We start from the raw sequence: 15,116 nt of genomic DNA, 5'->3' as shown, positions 1-15,116 counted from the left end.
ATTTATGTCATAATGCTGATTTTCATCACCTACCTCCCACCACCTTTTCTACTTAGGGCTACAGTCCTCCCCAAACTCCTATTCTCCAATAGCTGGTGTTTGGAGACATACTAATGTGGAGGTAGTAATTCAGGGCACAGGCAGCTTGCAATCTTTAATGGTATGTTGTGGGTTACATTTTATAAGGTGGGTTGGAGCCAGGATAAAGAGAGGGCTGGGTAGAACAAAAACTAAGTTTGATTTTGCTTAATGTTATCTAAATAAAAATTAAATTCAACATTGTTAATATGATTGTTTCGAACATCAATGTATGCCTCTCTGGTTTAGAGGCAAAAGAGTTCCTAATTTCTGTGTCTCTAAAACCAGAGATCAGGATAGGGAATCTTATAATTAGCCTAATGACCAGGTGAAAAAAGATAATTCAGATTCTGAATTTTCCTGATAATTTTATTGAAATATATTTGGATTCAAAAGTTTTTGATTTTATTCCAACTTTTAAAAATCTGCCTTTCATCTTAAAATAATCTCTGGAACAGCTTAACAGATCTTTCAATTTGGCAAAAGCTAAAATTTAAGTACAGTTTAATTGAACGTATTTTTTAACTACCGGTATATATATAATTGTCTTCCCTTTTAAACATGAAATCTAAGAGACCAAAATGTTTAAGAGACATAAACAAGTACAGAAATACATCTATGCATTTCTTAATTGTCTGATGGATCCTACAGTAACACACATATGTGTATACACACACACACGCACACACACATACATCTTCCCTTGATTCTCATTCGTGTGTGTGTATGTGTGTGTGTGTGTGTGAATGGTTTGCAATTCTGTACATTACAAAGTAATGCAAAACAGGACAAAAAGGCTTTATTTTGGAATCTTTAAAACTAGTTATTTTTAAAATCACTTTTAAATAAATATTTCCCAAATTTCAGAGATGTAAAGGATATTAATAGATTACCTATTAGGATTTAGGCCAGTTTCACTAACTTGGATTCATCCAACTATTGATTATTTCTTCTGAAATTAAGCCATTACTTTGGATCTCTGCATTAATAGTGAAGATTGCCCAATCACAGCTGATATTGGAGAAAAAAATTATCTGGTCCAATGAAACTGATGCTGGAATAGGGATTCAGGCAGATAGTAAAATCAGGTGGCCTCTACTGAGGTTTCCAAAGCCAGTTTTGTTCTCTAATTGATCCACATCTCAGGGGATACAAGTCACATTATGCTTTAAAGCAGTGATGGTGATTCTATGGCACAGGTGCCACAGGTGGCACACGGAGCCATATCTGCTGGCACACAAGCCGTTGCCCTAGCTTAGCTCCAGCATAAATGTGTGTGCCAACCAGCTGATTTTTGGCTTGCACAGAGGCTCTGGGAGGGCGTTTTTGGCTTCCAGAGAACCTAAGGGGGATGGAAGATGGCATTTTTACCCTCCCTTGGCTCCAGGGAAGCCTTTGGAGCCTGGGGTGGGTGAAACATGAGCCTACTGGACCGACCAGAAGTTGGGAAACAGGATCTTTCTGACCTCCAGAGGGCATCTGAAGGGCGGGAGAAGCTGTTTTTGTCCTCTTCAGGCATTTAATTATGGCAATAGCACGCACCCACGCTCTTTCGGCACCCGAGGAAAAAAAGGTTCGCCATCACTGCTTTAAAGCATTGTTTTAAAAGCAGAGCATAAAATTGAAATGTGTAATGGAATAAATACAGTACTGTGTATTTATGTGTACATGCACGTATGTTTTGTACATGGAAGAAGAAAAATAAAAATGATAAGAATAACAACAAGCAAATGTTGTTTTAGGACACAAAATGGGGGTAAGGCTTATGACCAAGAAAAAAGAATAGGTAAGCTGAGCAGAAATAGAGAGTCCTATTGAATTATCTGTGAAGATGACTTGCAGGAGCTTGCTTTAATAAATCATTAACAATTGGGAAGATCAGGAGCTATGTTTTTAGGTAATGGATTCCATACTGGAGCATGATGCACCAGTGGTTGTGATCAGCCCAAAGCCTGAACATCCCTCAGCCAGAACGGAGGTCTCAGTACATATGGCTCAACACAATTAAATGCCTCTTGAAAGACAGGCAATAGTAAATCATGTAATGCTTGACTCTGTCCCTAACGTCAGAGTCTCTGCTTCTTCAAATAGAGCAGTAGTGCCATCCAATGCAACAATCTCTTAGCCAGAGTTGGGTCAAAACAAGTTGCAAGTAAGAGATTGACAGTGAATAAAGAGCTTTTCATCTGAAATCATTTGAGCTAAGACATCTGAGGGAACACATATTTTAGCCTTCATTTGTAAAACATCTGAGGTCAACTGAGCTAAGACTTCTTCCAAGTGCTTTCTGACATTTTGAAAATGTGATGGCCTTTCCTTCCATCTCTATGATGCCTGAAATTTTACTGCCAGATCACTTCAACACTGGATCACTTCACTTAACTCATTGAGTTCTGCCATGAAACTCATTGGTGACTCTGGGCCTGTTATTGCCTCCCATTCTAATTTATATCAAAGGCTTGCTGAAAATATAATATGTTAGCATGTATGCAAACTCTGTCTTCTGTCATAAGATTCTTGGCAGGAAGCAAATAGCTGGGAATCTGTTGAGAATCCTTACCCCTGGTCATATTGGATAGGTCTGGTGGGATTGGAATTCAACAATAGTTGAAAGGCTGCAGATTTCCTATTCCTGTGGCAGATTATTTTCTTTCCCCCCAGAATGACAGATATGTTACAATATAAGGAATGAATAATCAGCAATGCTACTAATAGAGGCAAAAGGTAGTCTGCCAAATGGGATTTTTATATTTATTCATATTATTTTAAATGACTTATATATTCTCTTTCCATTACATATTTCCAATTGTTGAATAATTTTTTTTAAAAAGCATAACTAAAAACATCTAATTTCCTGTAACTATTTTTTTTTTTTTTGCAAAATTAGTTTTTAAAGTTTTCAGAGCATTTATGAAATATTTGGACCAGAGGCAACCATGAAGATGGAAAAAAAGTGGATATTATTTGACTATCAATTATTCTCTAATGTTCCTTTGAATTTTTTGATATGGGTCAGGAGCAAATTTATTAATAGTTTCCAACTATGTTTGGGTTGGATTTGGATCAGGGATAAATTCTGACTTACCTCGCTGCCCCTTCACTTCGTCATGTGCCACATGGGCACGTGTGCATGCGCAGTGCTAAAAACCAAGCTTCTGCACATGCACAGAAGTGAAAAACAACATGGTGGCACCTACGGTGCTGCTGACAGAGCTGGTACAGGGGCATGTCCAGCAAGCCCTCACTGCCAGTTCGGCAAGCGGGGGAAATTCCTGCTACTGGTTCTATAAAACCTGTCCAAACTGGCAGGAACCCACCTCTGGTTTGGATGATATTCTTATGACAGTGTAGGAGAAGAAATAGCAGGATCTGAGGGGGGAATTACATAACCATAAGTGAGCTAAGTCCAACCTCTTTTGAATTCCATTGAAAGATTAGATCCACTTCTGCTAGTTAATGACTGAAATGAAGTTATTTGAATTTGAGATTAGGTCCACATATGAAGATCCAATTAAACTGATTTATTGCTAATCACACTATTGCAGAAGAATCTTTTCAATTAATGGTTCACACCTGCTTGGGTTTAGATAAAAGTCAATAGAATTTAAGGGAAATTGGGGTTAGTTCACTTTTGGCTATATAGGGATTCTAGGCGTATCCTTTTTATTCCACCCCCAGATTCTGCCACTCTTGTTCCTTCAGAAAGGTCCACCAACAAACAATCAACTGTTCCAGGAAGCTGTGGGTGAAAGTGTCATGAAGAATTCTTCTTTTCATTGATTTTTTTAGAAAGAAAGGTATATGATCAAGAATGAATCATCTTCTATTCACAGTACAGATGATCATGCTCCTTATGTTTCCCAGTGACAATTCTTTAGTTTTTAATTTATTATTATTATTATTACTATTAAAATGCCACAATAGTGACAGGAACCATTGCCCTGTCACTAGATATTTTGATTACTACCCAGCTTCATTTGACATCAAAAAAACAAGCCAATGTGAACAATACCTTCAAAATAGGAAGGTGCCTTATACATCATTGAATTCAGCATTATCTGTCCTAAATGGACTTTTTTTCTCATCCTGCCACCATTCAAAGATGATGAATGACAACCACCTGTTTTTGGTCACTTAGCAATGGAATTTTATGAGTTGTAATTCATTACATTTAGAGGTTACAGAAGGATGATCTGTGGTTCCTGAGGATTTCTAGGAATTGAAATCCACATATCTTCAAGTGGCCAAGTTTGAGAAACATTGATCTATATTTAGTGGCTTTTGAGGGGTTCACACAGTTACAGATTGCCCCTGGGAATCTTCCGTAAACAAAGAATATGCTCTGTCCAACTGATTTATGGAATGCTCCTATCTGCGAAAGGGCTTGTGGATAATAGTTAACAATCTCTACAATTGGCAGAAATCATGAACAGGCCATGAAAGAGGGTGTTAAAGGTGTGTGTGCATTTTGTGTGTGTATTTGTGTGCACAAGAGAGAGAAAGAGAGAGAGAGAGAAAGAAAACTGGGATTTAGAATATTTTGCACTTACTACACCCCAGATTTTTGAACTGAAAAGATTTGCCAGCAAACTTTTCCCCTCATTCCTAATCTTAAGTAAAAATCTGAGAAACAGCTAATTTCCCCCCACGGATTCATATTTTTTTGTCTCTTCATATTGCACAGGTATATGAAGTTGTTTGGATGTAGATTGCTGGATTGTAATTGTCATAGCAGAATCATGGTAATGGGAATTTTCACTCTGAATCAAGGGAGCCTTTGCCATCCATCATATCCTGAGCAAAGTGTCCAAAAGAGAGCAAGGGAGGAGTGAAAGTAGGGGCAAGGCTGTTTTGGAAAGGAGGAATAGGTGAGGCTCAAATCATGGTAAAAACAGAAGCATCCATACCTCCTGTTTCTTCTCCGACACGGCACCATGGCTATGGCGACCATTCTGGGCACTGCCCTTGTGCCCATTTTGATGAGGCGTGGCTGCTCGGCTGTGGCCAGTGCAAGAGGAGGATGGGCTGTGGCTGGATCTGTGGCTGTTGGCCCTTTGACCATCCTCTCGGTATTTGGGGCTCAATCTGTAGACAAAAGGGAAGGCAGAGGAACTGTCTATCCTTGTAAGTCATACTGAATGCAGATAACAGAAGGGAAGGCTGCTATTTATCACAACAGGTCAGGATGCCAAATGTGGCATTTATGATTGGGCTGTGATTTTCCTTTTCCCTCTGAACACATATGTGTGAGGGGAGAGGTCTGAGAATTTGGGATTTAAAAAAATCCACTGAATTAATCATATTTTGGAGTATTTGGAGGAGTCTGCATGCAGCCTGGGTCTTCCATTGCCTACCCCTAAATCAGAGGAAGTCTACTTGTGAAAAAGCCGTACAGAAAATAGAACATTGTTGGCTTTACTATGGTATTTAAGGCCAGTTTCCCCAGTCTAATGTCTTCCTTACATGGGAATTATTGCATAAGGTATTATCTTCAATCAGCCACATTTACAACATTTGAATCCAGTGCTCTATCCTCTATTTGCTGACATATTTCTTACCAAATAATGTTAATACCACAGCTCAGTATGCTCACTGAACAGCAGCCATGTTTTAATTCAATGTTGCAAAACAATTTGTGTCAAATTCCATTTCAAGTTACTTAGACATATGTGTTCTTATACAGACGTAGTTAAAGTTTTGAAGAATTTTCAGAGGTTGCCTTGATTAAAATGAAATCTATTTAGTTGCATTCCTCTTTCATGCTCCTGCCCTTTAAAAGAAAACTGGGGGCAGACTTGGGACCAGGGGTGAGCTACTGCCCGGACGGGGGGGGGGGGGATGCAGTGGGGATTGAAAATGGAGCTGCATTCCAGAGCACCCAATTTGCACTGAAAGATGTTGAAAGAAAATGCAGGGCGTCCTGCATAAGCCACGCCCACAGTATGGTAGTAAAATTTTTGGTAGCCCTTCACTGCTTGGGACCATAGCAATTTGTGAACCTACTGGCATATTGAAATTTTGTATTCCCTGCTACCATTTTTAGTTTTTATTGTGCACCACTTTGAATTACTTAAGGATCAGGCAGCTTTAGAAACTGACTAAATGAAATCATAAATAATATTGCATCTCCACTAAAAATGTGCCAGATCAGACTCAACCACATCTTACCTGTCTGTGGATTTGCAGTCACTGTATTCCGAGGAAAGGGAAAGGCTCCGAGAACTACAGCTGCTATGTCTGTGGGAGCGACGAGGAGACAGTTCACTGTGAGATCTGTAAGAAGGCAGTGAGAAGCTGGAGCATAAGGTAGCTAAGCAGAAAACAGTGATCAGATACTCTCTCATGGGATTAGCATGGTTGCACTCGAAATTATGGATTGTTCTGCCCCTCAAGTGCTGCTGGCTAACTCTCTGGTTTTCACTGCAGTGGTGGGAAAGGAGGAAGGGAAGAAAAGAAGATGATGACCAGCAGCAAGTCCTTGGTTACAATGCTGTTGGGTGCAAAGATTCGAATGACCAGGACCAGATTAAGGATAGATTGTCATTGATAAAATCCAGTTATGCTGTGCTAGGAGTCATAAACAGCTTGGATTGTATATCCAACAAATCAAAGGATCGATCAATCAATCAATCAAACCTGCCCTGTCAAATGTTGCTGTTGATCTTATTGTTCTAGGCAAGCTATTTAAAATTGGATGGCACTGGGCAATCTCATTTTATGGTTAAAATATTGCAAGAGTTCTTACCACTCTCACCCTAAAATTACATATGATCTTATAGGAATGTCCTGAAATATTGGGAGATTTGGCAGGTGTGCAAGATTCAAATTGTTTTTCTTTCTTTCTTTCTTTTTTGTCTTTACTCATTTCAATCTGGGGATTCTCTGAATATTAAGTGGGGTGCTCCAATGCCAATTCTTGTCAACCTTTTTCACAGACATTTTAATGGAAAATATTTAAATGCTTGTAATGAAACTCTTATGAAAATATGGATCTTTAAATACTGGAACTTTAAATATGGATCTTTAAATACTGGAACAGAAAAGGAGGTACAAAGAAAACAGAATATGCAAGAGAAAAACCTTCAAAGGGATTGGACTTTTCAAATACTTCTGAACAAGAAGAGAGGGAAAAAAATTCAGAGTCAGATGCTTTTCAAGGTCTTCAGCTTCTAGAAAGCAGGAGGGACAACAGGCTGAGTCTCCTTATGACAGTGTCCCAAACCTGGATTTGAAAATTCATTTTTTATAACTATTTCTTTTAAAAAACCAATTTTTGCCCTTGCTTCTTCTGGAGACTTTGCTGCACTATCACGGATGCTTCTTGTCACCCTTAGAAGCTATGTACACACACACACACACACATGCACACACACACACACACAGAGAGAGAGAGAGAGACACGCCTGCCCCTGAATAGCATTTCAGAGGAAATGTCTTAATTGTATAATTAATTTACATTTATAAGCCTTCTGCACCATTTAGACACTCATGGCATTTTCTGCTTATGGGGCTGGCAGCAAATAGCATCTCATCCTACAAGAATGTGTTGGATATTCTCTAAAGCCAATTTCTTCTTCAATCTGAGCAATTTTAAGATTTTGCTTTAAAACCCTGTTTCTTCAAGCTCCACTGAGTACAGTGTTCTCAGAGTAGAATGTTTGAAGATGTTCATTTTCCTGCAGATTCCAGAGTTCCTCCTGGAACATTTGCATCTTTCCCCCTTATTAGTAATGAAGGAAACTCAGTTAGGAAAAATAATTTGAGATAGCTATGAGTATTTTTTTTTCTTGCACTGCATGTGTTTCCTCATCCACACCCAGCAAAATTATCATTCAAGAAGAATCTCAGTACACCAGTGTGCAAATGCAGCATAAATGCAGAGACTGGCCGTAAAGCTATTTTTTCATCACCATAATAACTGAACAGTTGTTAAAACAACACAGTCATTAGATGACAAGTACCTGTAGAACCAATGAGAGATGGGTGCCAGTTACCAAATTAAACCATTCCATGTATTTGCAGAATCCAGTGAACCATAAATTAACCAAACTTGCTGGATTCACACAGTAAGCTAAGTAATGTAAAAGGAATCCAACCAAAATGTGCAACTGACCTGATTAAGAATATTTCAAGAACCCAGACTGAATCTATTTTGAAAAAAAATGATTGTCTTGATACAGCCCATTATATTCTAAACAAGGTTTTTGTAAGTTATTGCCGTTACCTTAGAAAATATCTTCTCCTTGGCAATTCCGCAGGCCTCCACCCTTTTAGCCTTTGGTGTTTTACCCAGACCTGACTGTTTACCCAGGCACTGGGATAGAATAGAATACATAGAATGAAATGTTGGAGCTGGCTGTGCAACTTCCCAAAGGGATGATTATAGCACCAGAGTTTTATTTTGTTTGTTTAGATATTGGGTTTTACTGCTGTTGTGAGCCACCTGGACTTGTTTAACATGGGCAAGCATACAAATCTATTTTATTTATTTATTTATTTATTTTATTTATTTATTTTATTTATTTATTTTGTCCAATGCACAATACATATTGAAGAGGATAGACATGAGTTATTATATATAAAGAAAGGATATAAAAGTCCAATACACAATGAGGGTTTTAGTGGGTATATATCAATATACACATAGTAAAATACATGATGAAGGTTATAGAGGAGATACTCATAGTAAAATATATCTAAGAAATAATAGAAAAGAAGATATAGGAATAGAATATATCAATGAAAGAATAGAAGAAGAGATATAGGAATAGAGGAAAGGTATATAGGAGATATAGGAGAGCAATAGGACAGGGGACGGAAGGCACTCTAGTGCACTTGTACTCGCCCCTTACTGACCTCTTAGGAATCTGGATAGGTCAACCGTAGATAATCTAAGGGTAAAGTGTTGGGGGTTTGGGGATGACACTATGGAGTCCGGTAATGAGTTCCACGCTTCGACAACTCGGTTACTGAAGTCATATTTTTTACTGTCAAGTTTGGAGCGGTTAATATTAAGTTTAAATCTGTTGTGTGCTCTTGTGTTGTTGTGGTTGAAGCTGAAGTAATCACCGACAGGCAGGACGTTGCAGCATATGATCTTGTGGGCAATACTTAGATCTTGTTTAAGGCGTCTTAGTTCTAAACTTTCTACATGCTTCCCAGGTTGTAAAACTGAAATTATTTCTGATATTTAAAGGTTTCTACTTTAAATACAGGGAGAAAAGACAAGCATTTGGTAGACACAGGATTAAAAAGCAATGCCAATGCCCAAGAAATCATGCATTGCTATTCTGAATTAAAAACTTTCCCTTAGAGGTGTTAGGGGAGGGAGGGTATATCAGATTCAGATCTCTGGAAGAAAAAGCAAAATGTTCAAAATGATCTCTCAATCCCCAATTCAATTTTAATTTCTTTCAACCTCACACAAATATCAACATTCTTTATCTCAGTTATTCAGAAGTTATTACTTTAATCAGGGATAAGGCAACCTGGAGTTCATGTTGGTGCTTTTCAGGACTCCTGCTCTATTTGATCTTTTAAAAGAGAAATGGGAGAATTATGGTTGCAGATAATCCAGCTTTCCCCAATTTGCTCGTTCCAAATATATTAGAACTGTATTTCCCTATTTTTGTGGAAGCTTGTGCTTCTATTCATACATTTAAATTGTTTAACATTGTTTTCATTTTCCAGAGTTTCAGTGAACACAGGCAGCCTTGTACATTTAATAAATTAATAATCTCATGCTAGCAAATGAATTCTGAAGCATACTGAATTAGGAAATCCGATGATAAGCCACTAAGGAAAATCATCAAAACCATAAAAAAGCAAAAGTTAGTATATTTTGGACATGTGATGCGACACCTGGGAATATATGGCATAATTCACTTAATCCTCCAAGGAGGATTGAAGGCAAACGAGGTCCAGGTAGAAGAAGAACATCATGGCTTCAAAATCTAAGGGACTGGTTTGGACAAAACTCAGCAACACTTTTTTGTGTGGCTATTGATAAAAATAGAATCGCCAACATGATCGCCAACGTCTGATGACAGATGAGATATGATATATGAAGATGATTCTGTAAGCAACTTGGCAACTGCCTGGGCAAATGCCAGCAGTTTTCTTGGTAGGTTTTTCCCTTGCTTTCTTCTTCTTAGGGTTGAGAGTGACTGGTCCAAGGTCACCCATCTGGCTTCATGCCTAAGGCAGAACTAAAACTCACAGTTTCCCAGTTTTTAGTCTGATGTCATAGCCACTAGCCCCCATCTGGCTCTCCTTTAAGTAATGTAAACAATCCACAGGAATTCCCTTGTGGCCAAACTATGATGAATTCAGGCCTGGCCAACAAAGCAAGTGCCTCAGACTAATCACCTTCCCACTCCCCCCACGTAAAATCAAGTGATATAATCCACCTTCTGATGAATTCCTCCAACTTATATTTACAGTAGAACCTATGGTCATGAATGCTTCTGACCATGATCATATTGGATTCCGATCAAAAAATTCATAATTTTCCCCGGCAGCTGATTCCCCTTCTGCACCATTTTTTTTGTAAGTGCCAAATTTCCAAAATTAGGTTCAGGTGACATCCTAATCAGATTGGGACCAAAGTTATGGAACAAATTATGATCATGACCAGCGATTCCACAGTACTTCATAGATCACTGCCAATGGGATGTAACACATATCATAAGTAGATACTCTGCCAACTTTAGAAATATGCTTTCTAAAGCAATAGTTTGAAGCAGAGTCTGAAATGCTTAGGAAGAGACTTTTCAGCATTTTCTTGCCCTGTTACATGTGGTTGATCTCACTGCCTTTTGTGATCTGGCAACTTCCATTAAGCTCTATTCCAGTATCAATATTAGCCTTGCTACATCTTCTAATGCTATGTTCTTGGAGCAAATACAAGCAGCTAGCTAACAGAAAGAAAAAGAAATTATTGATGAATTAAAAGTATTTAAATCAGAGGTTTATTAAAAAAAACATTAAAGTTGCATGATTTTAAAGGCTGCCTTAAAAGAAGCATTTTCCTCCTTTCTGACAAATAGGAAAGAGTGCCTCTTCTTGGATGAAACACTTTCCTTGCATCAAAGACAATGCCTCTTCTTAAGCATTTCCACCTCCTTTTTCTTTCCACAAGAAGGAATGTTTTTAATAAATGGGGAAAAACACCACTTACCACCCAGATGCATTTTATAGACTCCAACATCTTCTCTCTAACTCCAGAAATGCATAAGCATTGCAGATTGACAATTGAAAACTCACCTTTTTCTGTCTTTAGTTTTTTCTTTCCTTTTGCTCTTGGGACTTCTGGATCTACAAAAGAGTAGAAAACAAAATATTCATGAGAAGGAGGAAGAAAGAAGAGAGAGCATGGGTGGGGTAAAGCAAACAGAAGGAACAGCCACTTGGCTGGGCCTATTGAGTAACTTGCAGATAGTCTCATCCCCTGACAACTCCTTTTTCTTCATTTATCAACCTCCGCTTCCCTTCCCACACATTATTTTTATCCTAACCCCAACCCTTGTGAAACCTCACTTCTCATTGCTCTGCATATGCAGACCTTTTATGTTGCTAAAATGAATAGGGATGCAGGAAGTGTTAGGGAAGGCTGTATGTGGCCACAATACGTAACATGCAATGGAAACTCTGTATTTTTATTGGGATATCAAGGTCAGGTTTCTTGATGAGTTGCTATCGCATCACCTGAAGATGCCTTTCTGCCAAGTGAAGCAATTTTCTCACTGCTACCAAGCTTTTGAATTTTGAATCTTTCACTCAAGATGGTAGATGACCTACAGCCAGTGGTGTGCTAGCCAATTATCAAATTTTGGAGAATTTTGTAAACTGGCTGAAAGTAGAGCTAAGCTATAACACCTAGTGAATCTCAGCATATCCACAAACGTGGAGGTGGCAGAACTGGTTGCTATACACTTATCCACACAGCACTGCTTAGAGCTCTAAAGCTATCTTTGCTATACTCCATAGCCCATTTCAAAAGAATCTGTATGAATATGCTAAGCTATTTTAAGCCCATCACAGGAAAAAGGGACAAATAACTGAGTTTAAATTAATACTGTCCTTAAGTGCAAGGCAATTTGTTGTTTATATTAGTAACAGGGTGCATTCCAAAAGTAATGCAATTATTTTTTAAAAGTAATTTATTGAACAGATTTGCACAAACACTTAAAATTCTTCAAAGTACTGTCCTTGGGCCTCTACACATTTTTTCCAGTGACTCTGTCATGACCGGTACGCACCCTGGAACGCGTCTTCAGGGACCTCTCGCAAGGTCTTCGTCACAGCTGATTTGGATCTCTTCTATGGACGAAAAACGGGTTCCTTTCAGAGCTGGGAACAAAAAGAAGTCTTCTGGGGTGACGTCAGGACTATGGGGATGTGGGGCAGTGTTGGCACCTGGTGTTTGCCAGAAACTGCGGACTCGTAGCATATCCAATCAGCCGTGACGAAGACCTTGTGAGAAGTCCCCGAAGATGCCTTCCAGAGTGCATACTGGTCATGGCAGAGTCACTGGAAAAAATGTGTAGAGGCCCAAGGACTGTACTTTGAAGAATTTTAAGTGTTTGTGCAAATCTGTTCGATAAATTACTTTAAAAAATAATTGCATTACTTTTGGAACGCACCCTGTATAAAGCAGACCTTGGCTAAATTCAAGAGCTTAAAAGAATTAGAACTGGTCAGCACTTGAACAGGACATCAGCAAAAAACAGAAGACGGCACTAACTAATCTTCCTGGTGTTATTGCCAATACATGACTCTTCCATGTAATCACCAGGAATCAGGCTTGATTAGGGCCAAAATTAATATCTATGGACTAAGAAAGGAAAGGGGTGCTAGTCCTGGAGTGCAAAGCAGTGAAAACCAGAAAAGTGGGGGGGAGCTATACCGGCCGCCCTCACCTGTGCCTCCTCTTCTTATGAGATCCAGATCCAGACCTGACGGGCAACCAACCAGAGGAAAACAAAGGGGAGGGAAAGGGAGAGGGATACATTGTTTGAAACAGAGGATTAATATCACAACCAAATATTAACTGGAATGTCTAAAAGTTTTTTTCTCTACACTGTATTCTATTATATGAAAATACTCTATGACAAAAATGGAATCCAAGATAGAGACAGTGTAAGTGTGGTATCATTGACTCTTTAATGGCTGAAATTTCTATAGGAAACTTTAGCCTTCACTCAGAAGGGTGTAACATTTAATTGTATTATATAACTATTTCTCTGTAGAGGGGGTCAGTGTGTGGGGGGTGAAAGAGAAAGAAAGAGAGAAGAAAGAAGAGAGGGAGGAATCTTGAAAGCTTTGGCTATCTTATAATGTTGTGTCCTCTGCACACAACATCAGGTGTGGTCACATGATGACCCAATGATCACAAGCCTTAGTGACTGAAGTTCCAGTGCCAATTGTGATCATAAGTCAAGGACTATTTGTACCATAATTTGAATGGGAGTGAATTTTGGTTTTTTACTGCTAAAGATCAGAAGTCATTTTATTTTCATATTAACAAATTTCATTAGAAGGCATAAATTTTCATGATTTACAGCATAATGCACCTCTGATGCATAGAGTGCTAAACTGCTGTAGGTTTCATGTTGGGTTGGTGGAGGAAGGAGAAGAGATGACTCTTGTGCAGATGCAGATTACACATTAGACAGTCAAGTTACCAATATATTATGTATATGGTAAGTTTAGCTGGCTTTTTAAAGTTTAAGAAAGAAGGTAAGAACTTTATTTGTAAGTTTTATAAAGTACAAACAATTTCATCTGTTTCCGAGCCTTACAAAGTTCTTTCAAACCAAGATGAATGCTTGCTAATTTGGATAAACTGGAAATCTGTTCTCAAAAGCACACAATTTAAATGGGACAGACTTTTTTGGCTGCTTTATCCCTAATGATATCATCTTGTGTCTGGAATAACTGGACACACTGATCCATTTAGCCCAGAGTTTCTCAATATCAGCAACTTTCCTATGTTTGTATTTTAATTTGCAGACCTCCAGCCAGCTGAGAAATTCTGGGAGTTGAAGTACATACTTAAAATAGCTGACATTAAAAATTCTAGGCTAGGCCAATGTTTCCTTTACTATCCTCAATCTTGCTTGGAAAACAAACTGTACCTATTGGCCACATTCCTTTTAACTGAAGATACATGAGAATGTGCTTAAGACACTCAATAATGATAGCCAAATAGATTACCTGTCTCTCCGGTGTTTTTTCCCACTTTTCTTCTTCTTCTCCTTTCGAACTGGGGAAGAACTACCCCCACTGTAAGTAATAACAAGTATCAGATGTTAGATAGCAAAAGGTAGGAAAGAAGAAACTCAGGCAGAGGGTGATTAAGTCTTATGTATCCCCAATATCCTGAGTGGGTGGGAAAACTAGCTTTGGAACCTGGGAAAATGGGGGGACAGAGTCACTCTTTCTCAGTCTGTGTCTCTTGTATGCCCAACACCCATTGCATCAATATTGGATTTTTTTGTTAGTTCTGAGCAGGATTTCTTAACCATGGCAACTTTAGGATATGTGGATTTCAACTCCCAGAATTCCCCAGCCAGCCGGTTCTGAGTATGAAGGATAAGAAATATATTCTATAAAGTGCTTCTTCCCTTTTTAAGAATATATTTTGGTATTCTACTGCCAGAATGTTCAGTCATCACGGGAGCTATAGTTCACAAAGCAAGAAGGGCACAAAGTTAAAGTAGATGAATGACCACACACAACATGAATACACTTCATAGATGCACACCTATGCAGGGGGGTTTCTTAATAAATTTCAGCTGTGGGTATCTGATATGAGCTACAAAATTTGGGATCAGTGGAGTCTAGGCTGGTGGGATGTCAAAAAGGCAAGATGGCAAGAACGTCACAATGCAAGTCCTACTTCTTTTGTACATGCTCATGTGCATGAAAAGCAGACAGGGTTTGCACTGCCATGCTCCTTCTATCATCTTGCCTTTTTAGACACGCACATGTCACCATGGTCTTGGAGAACCATTGGGTCACTGATGGTGAACCAC

The 15,116-nt window shown here is 38.7% G+C and overlaps 1 protein-coding gene across 1 annotated transcript in view; it reads right to left on the bottom strand.

Moving 5' to 3' along the window:
• The window catches only part of SRRM3 (serine/arginine repetitive matrix 3), an 86,624-nt gene that overhangs the window by 19,767 nt on the left and 51,741 nt on the right, over window positions 1-15,116 (bottom strand). Inside the window, exons 6-10 of the mRNA XM_070742349.1 lie at window positions 14,296-14,364; window positions 12,999-13,034; window positions 11,344-11,394; window positions 6,247-6,351; window positions 4,986-5,163 (exon numbers count right to left, since the gene is read on the bottom strand). Of these exons, the coding sequence (XP_070598450.1) occupies window positions 4,986-5,163; window positions 6,247-6,351; window positions 11,344-11,394; window positions 12,999-13,034; window positions 14,296-14,364 (439 nt within the window). The remainder of the gene's footprint in view (window positions 1-4,985; window positions 5,164-6,246; window positions 6,352-11,343; window positions 11,395-12,998; window positions 13,035-14,295; window positions 14,365-15,116) is intronic.

This window comes from Erythrolamprus reginae, chromosome 1, assembly GCF_031021105.1.
Source record: "Erythrolamprus reginae isolate rEryReg1 chromosome 1, rEryReg1.hap1, whole genome shotgun sequence".
Taxonomy (NCBI): Eukaryota; Metazoa; Chordata; class Lepidosauria; order Squamata; family Dipsadidae; genus Erythrolamprus; species Erythrolamprus reginae.
This window is presented reverse-complemented; position numbering and strand designations above follow the sequence as displayed.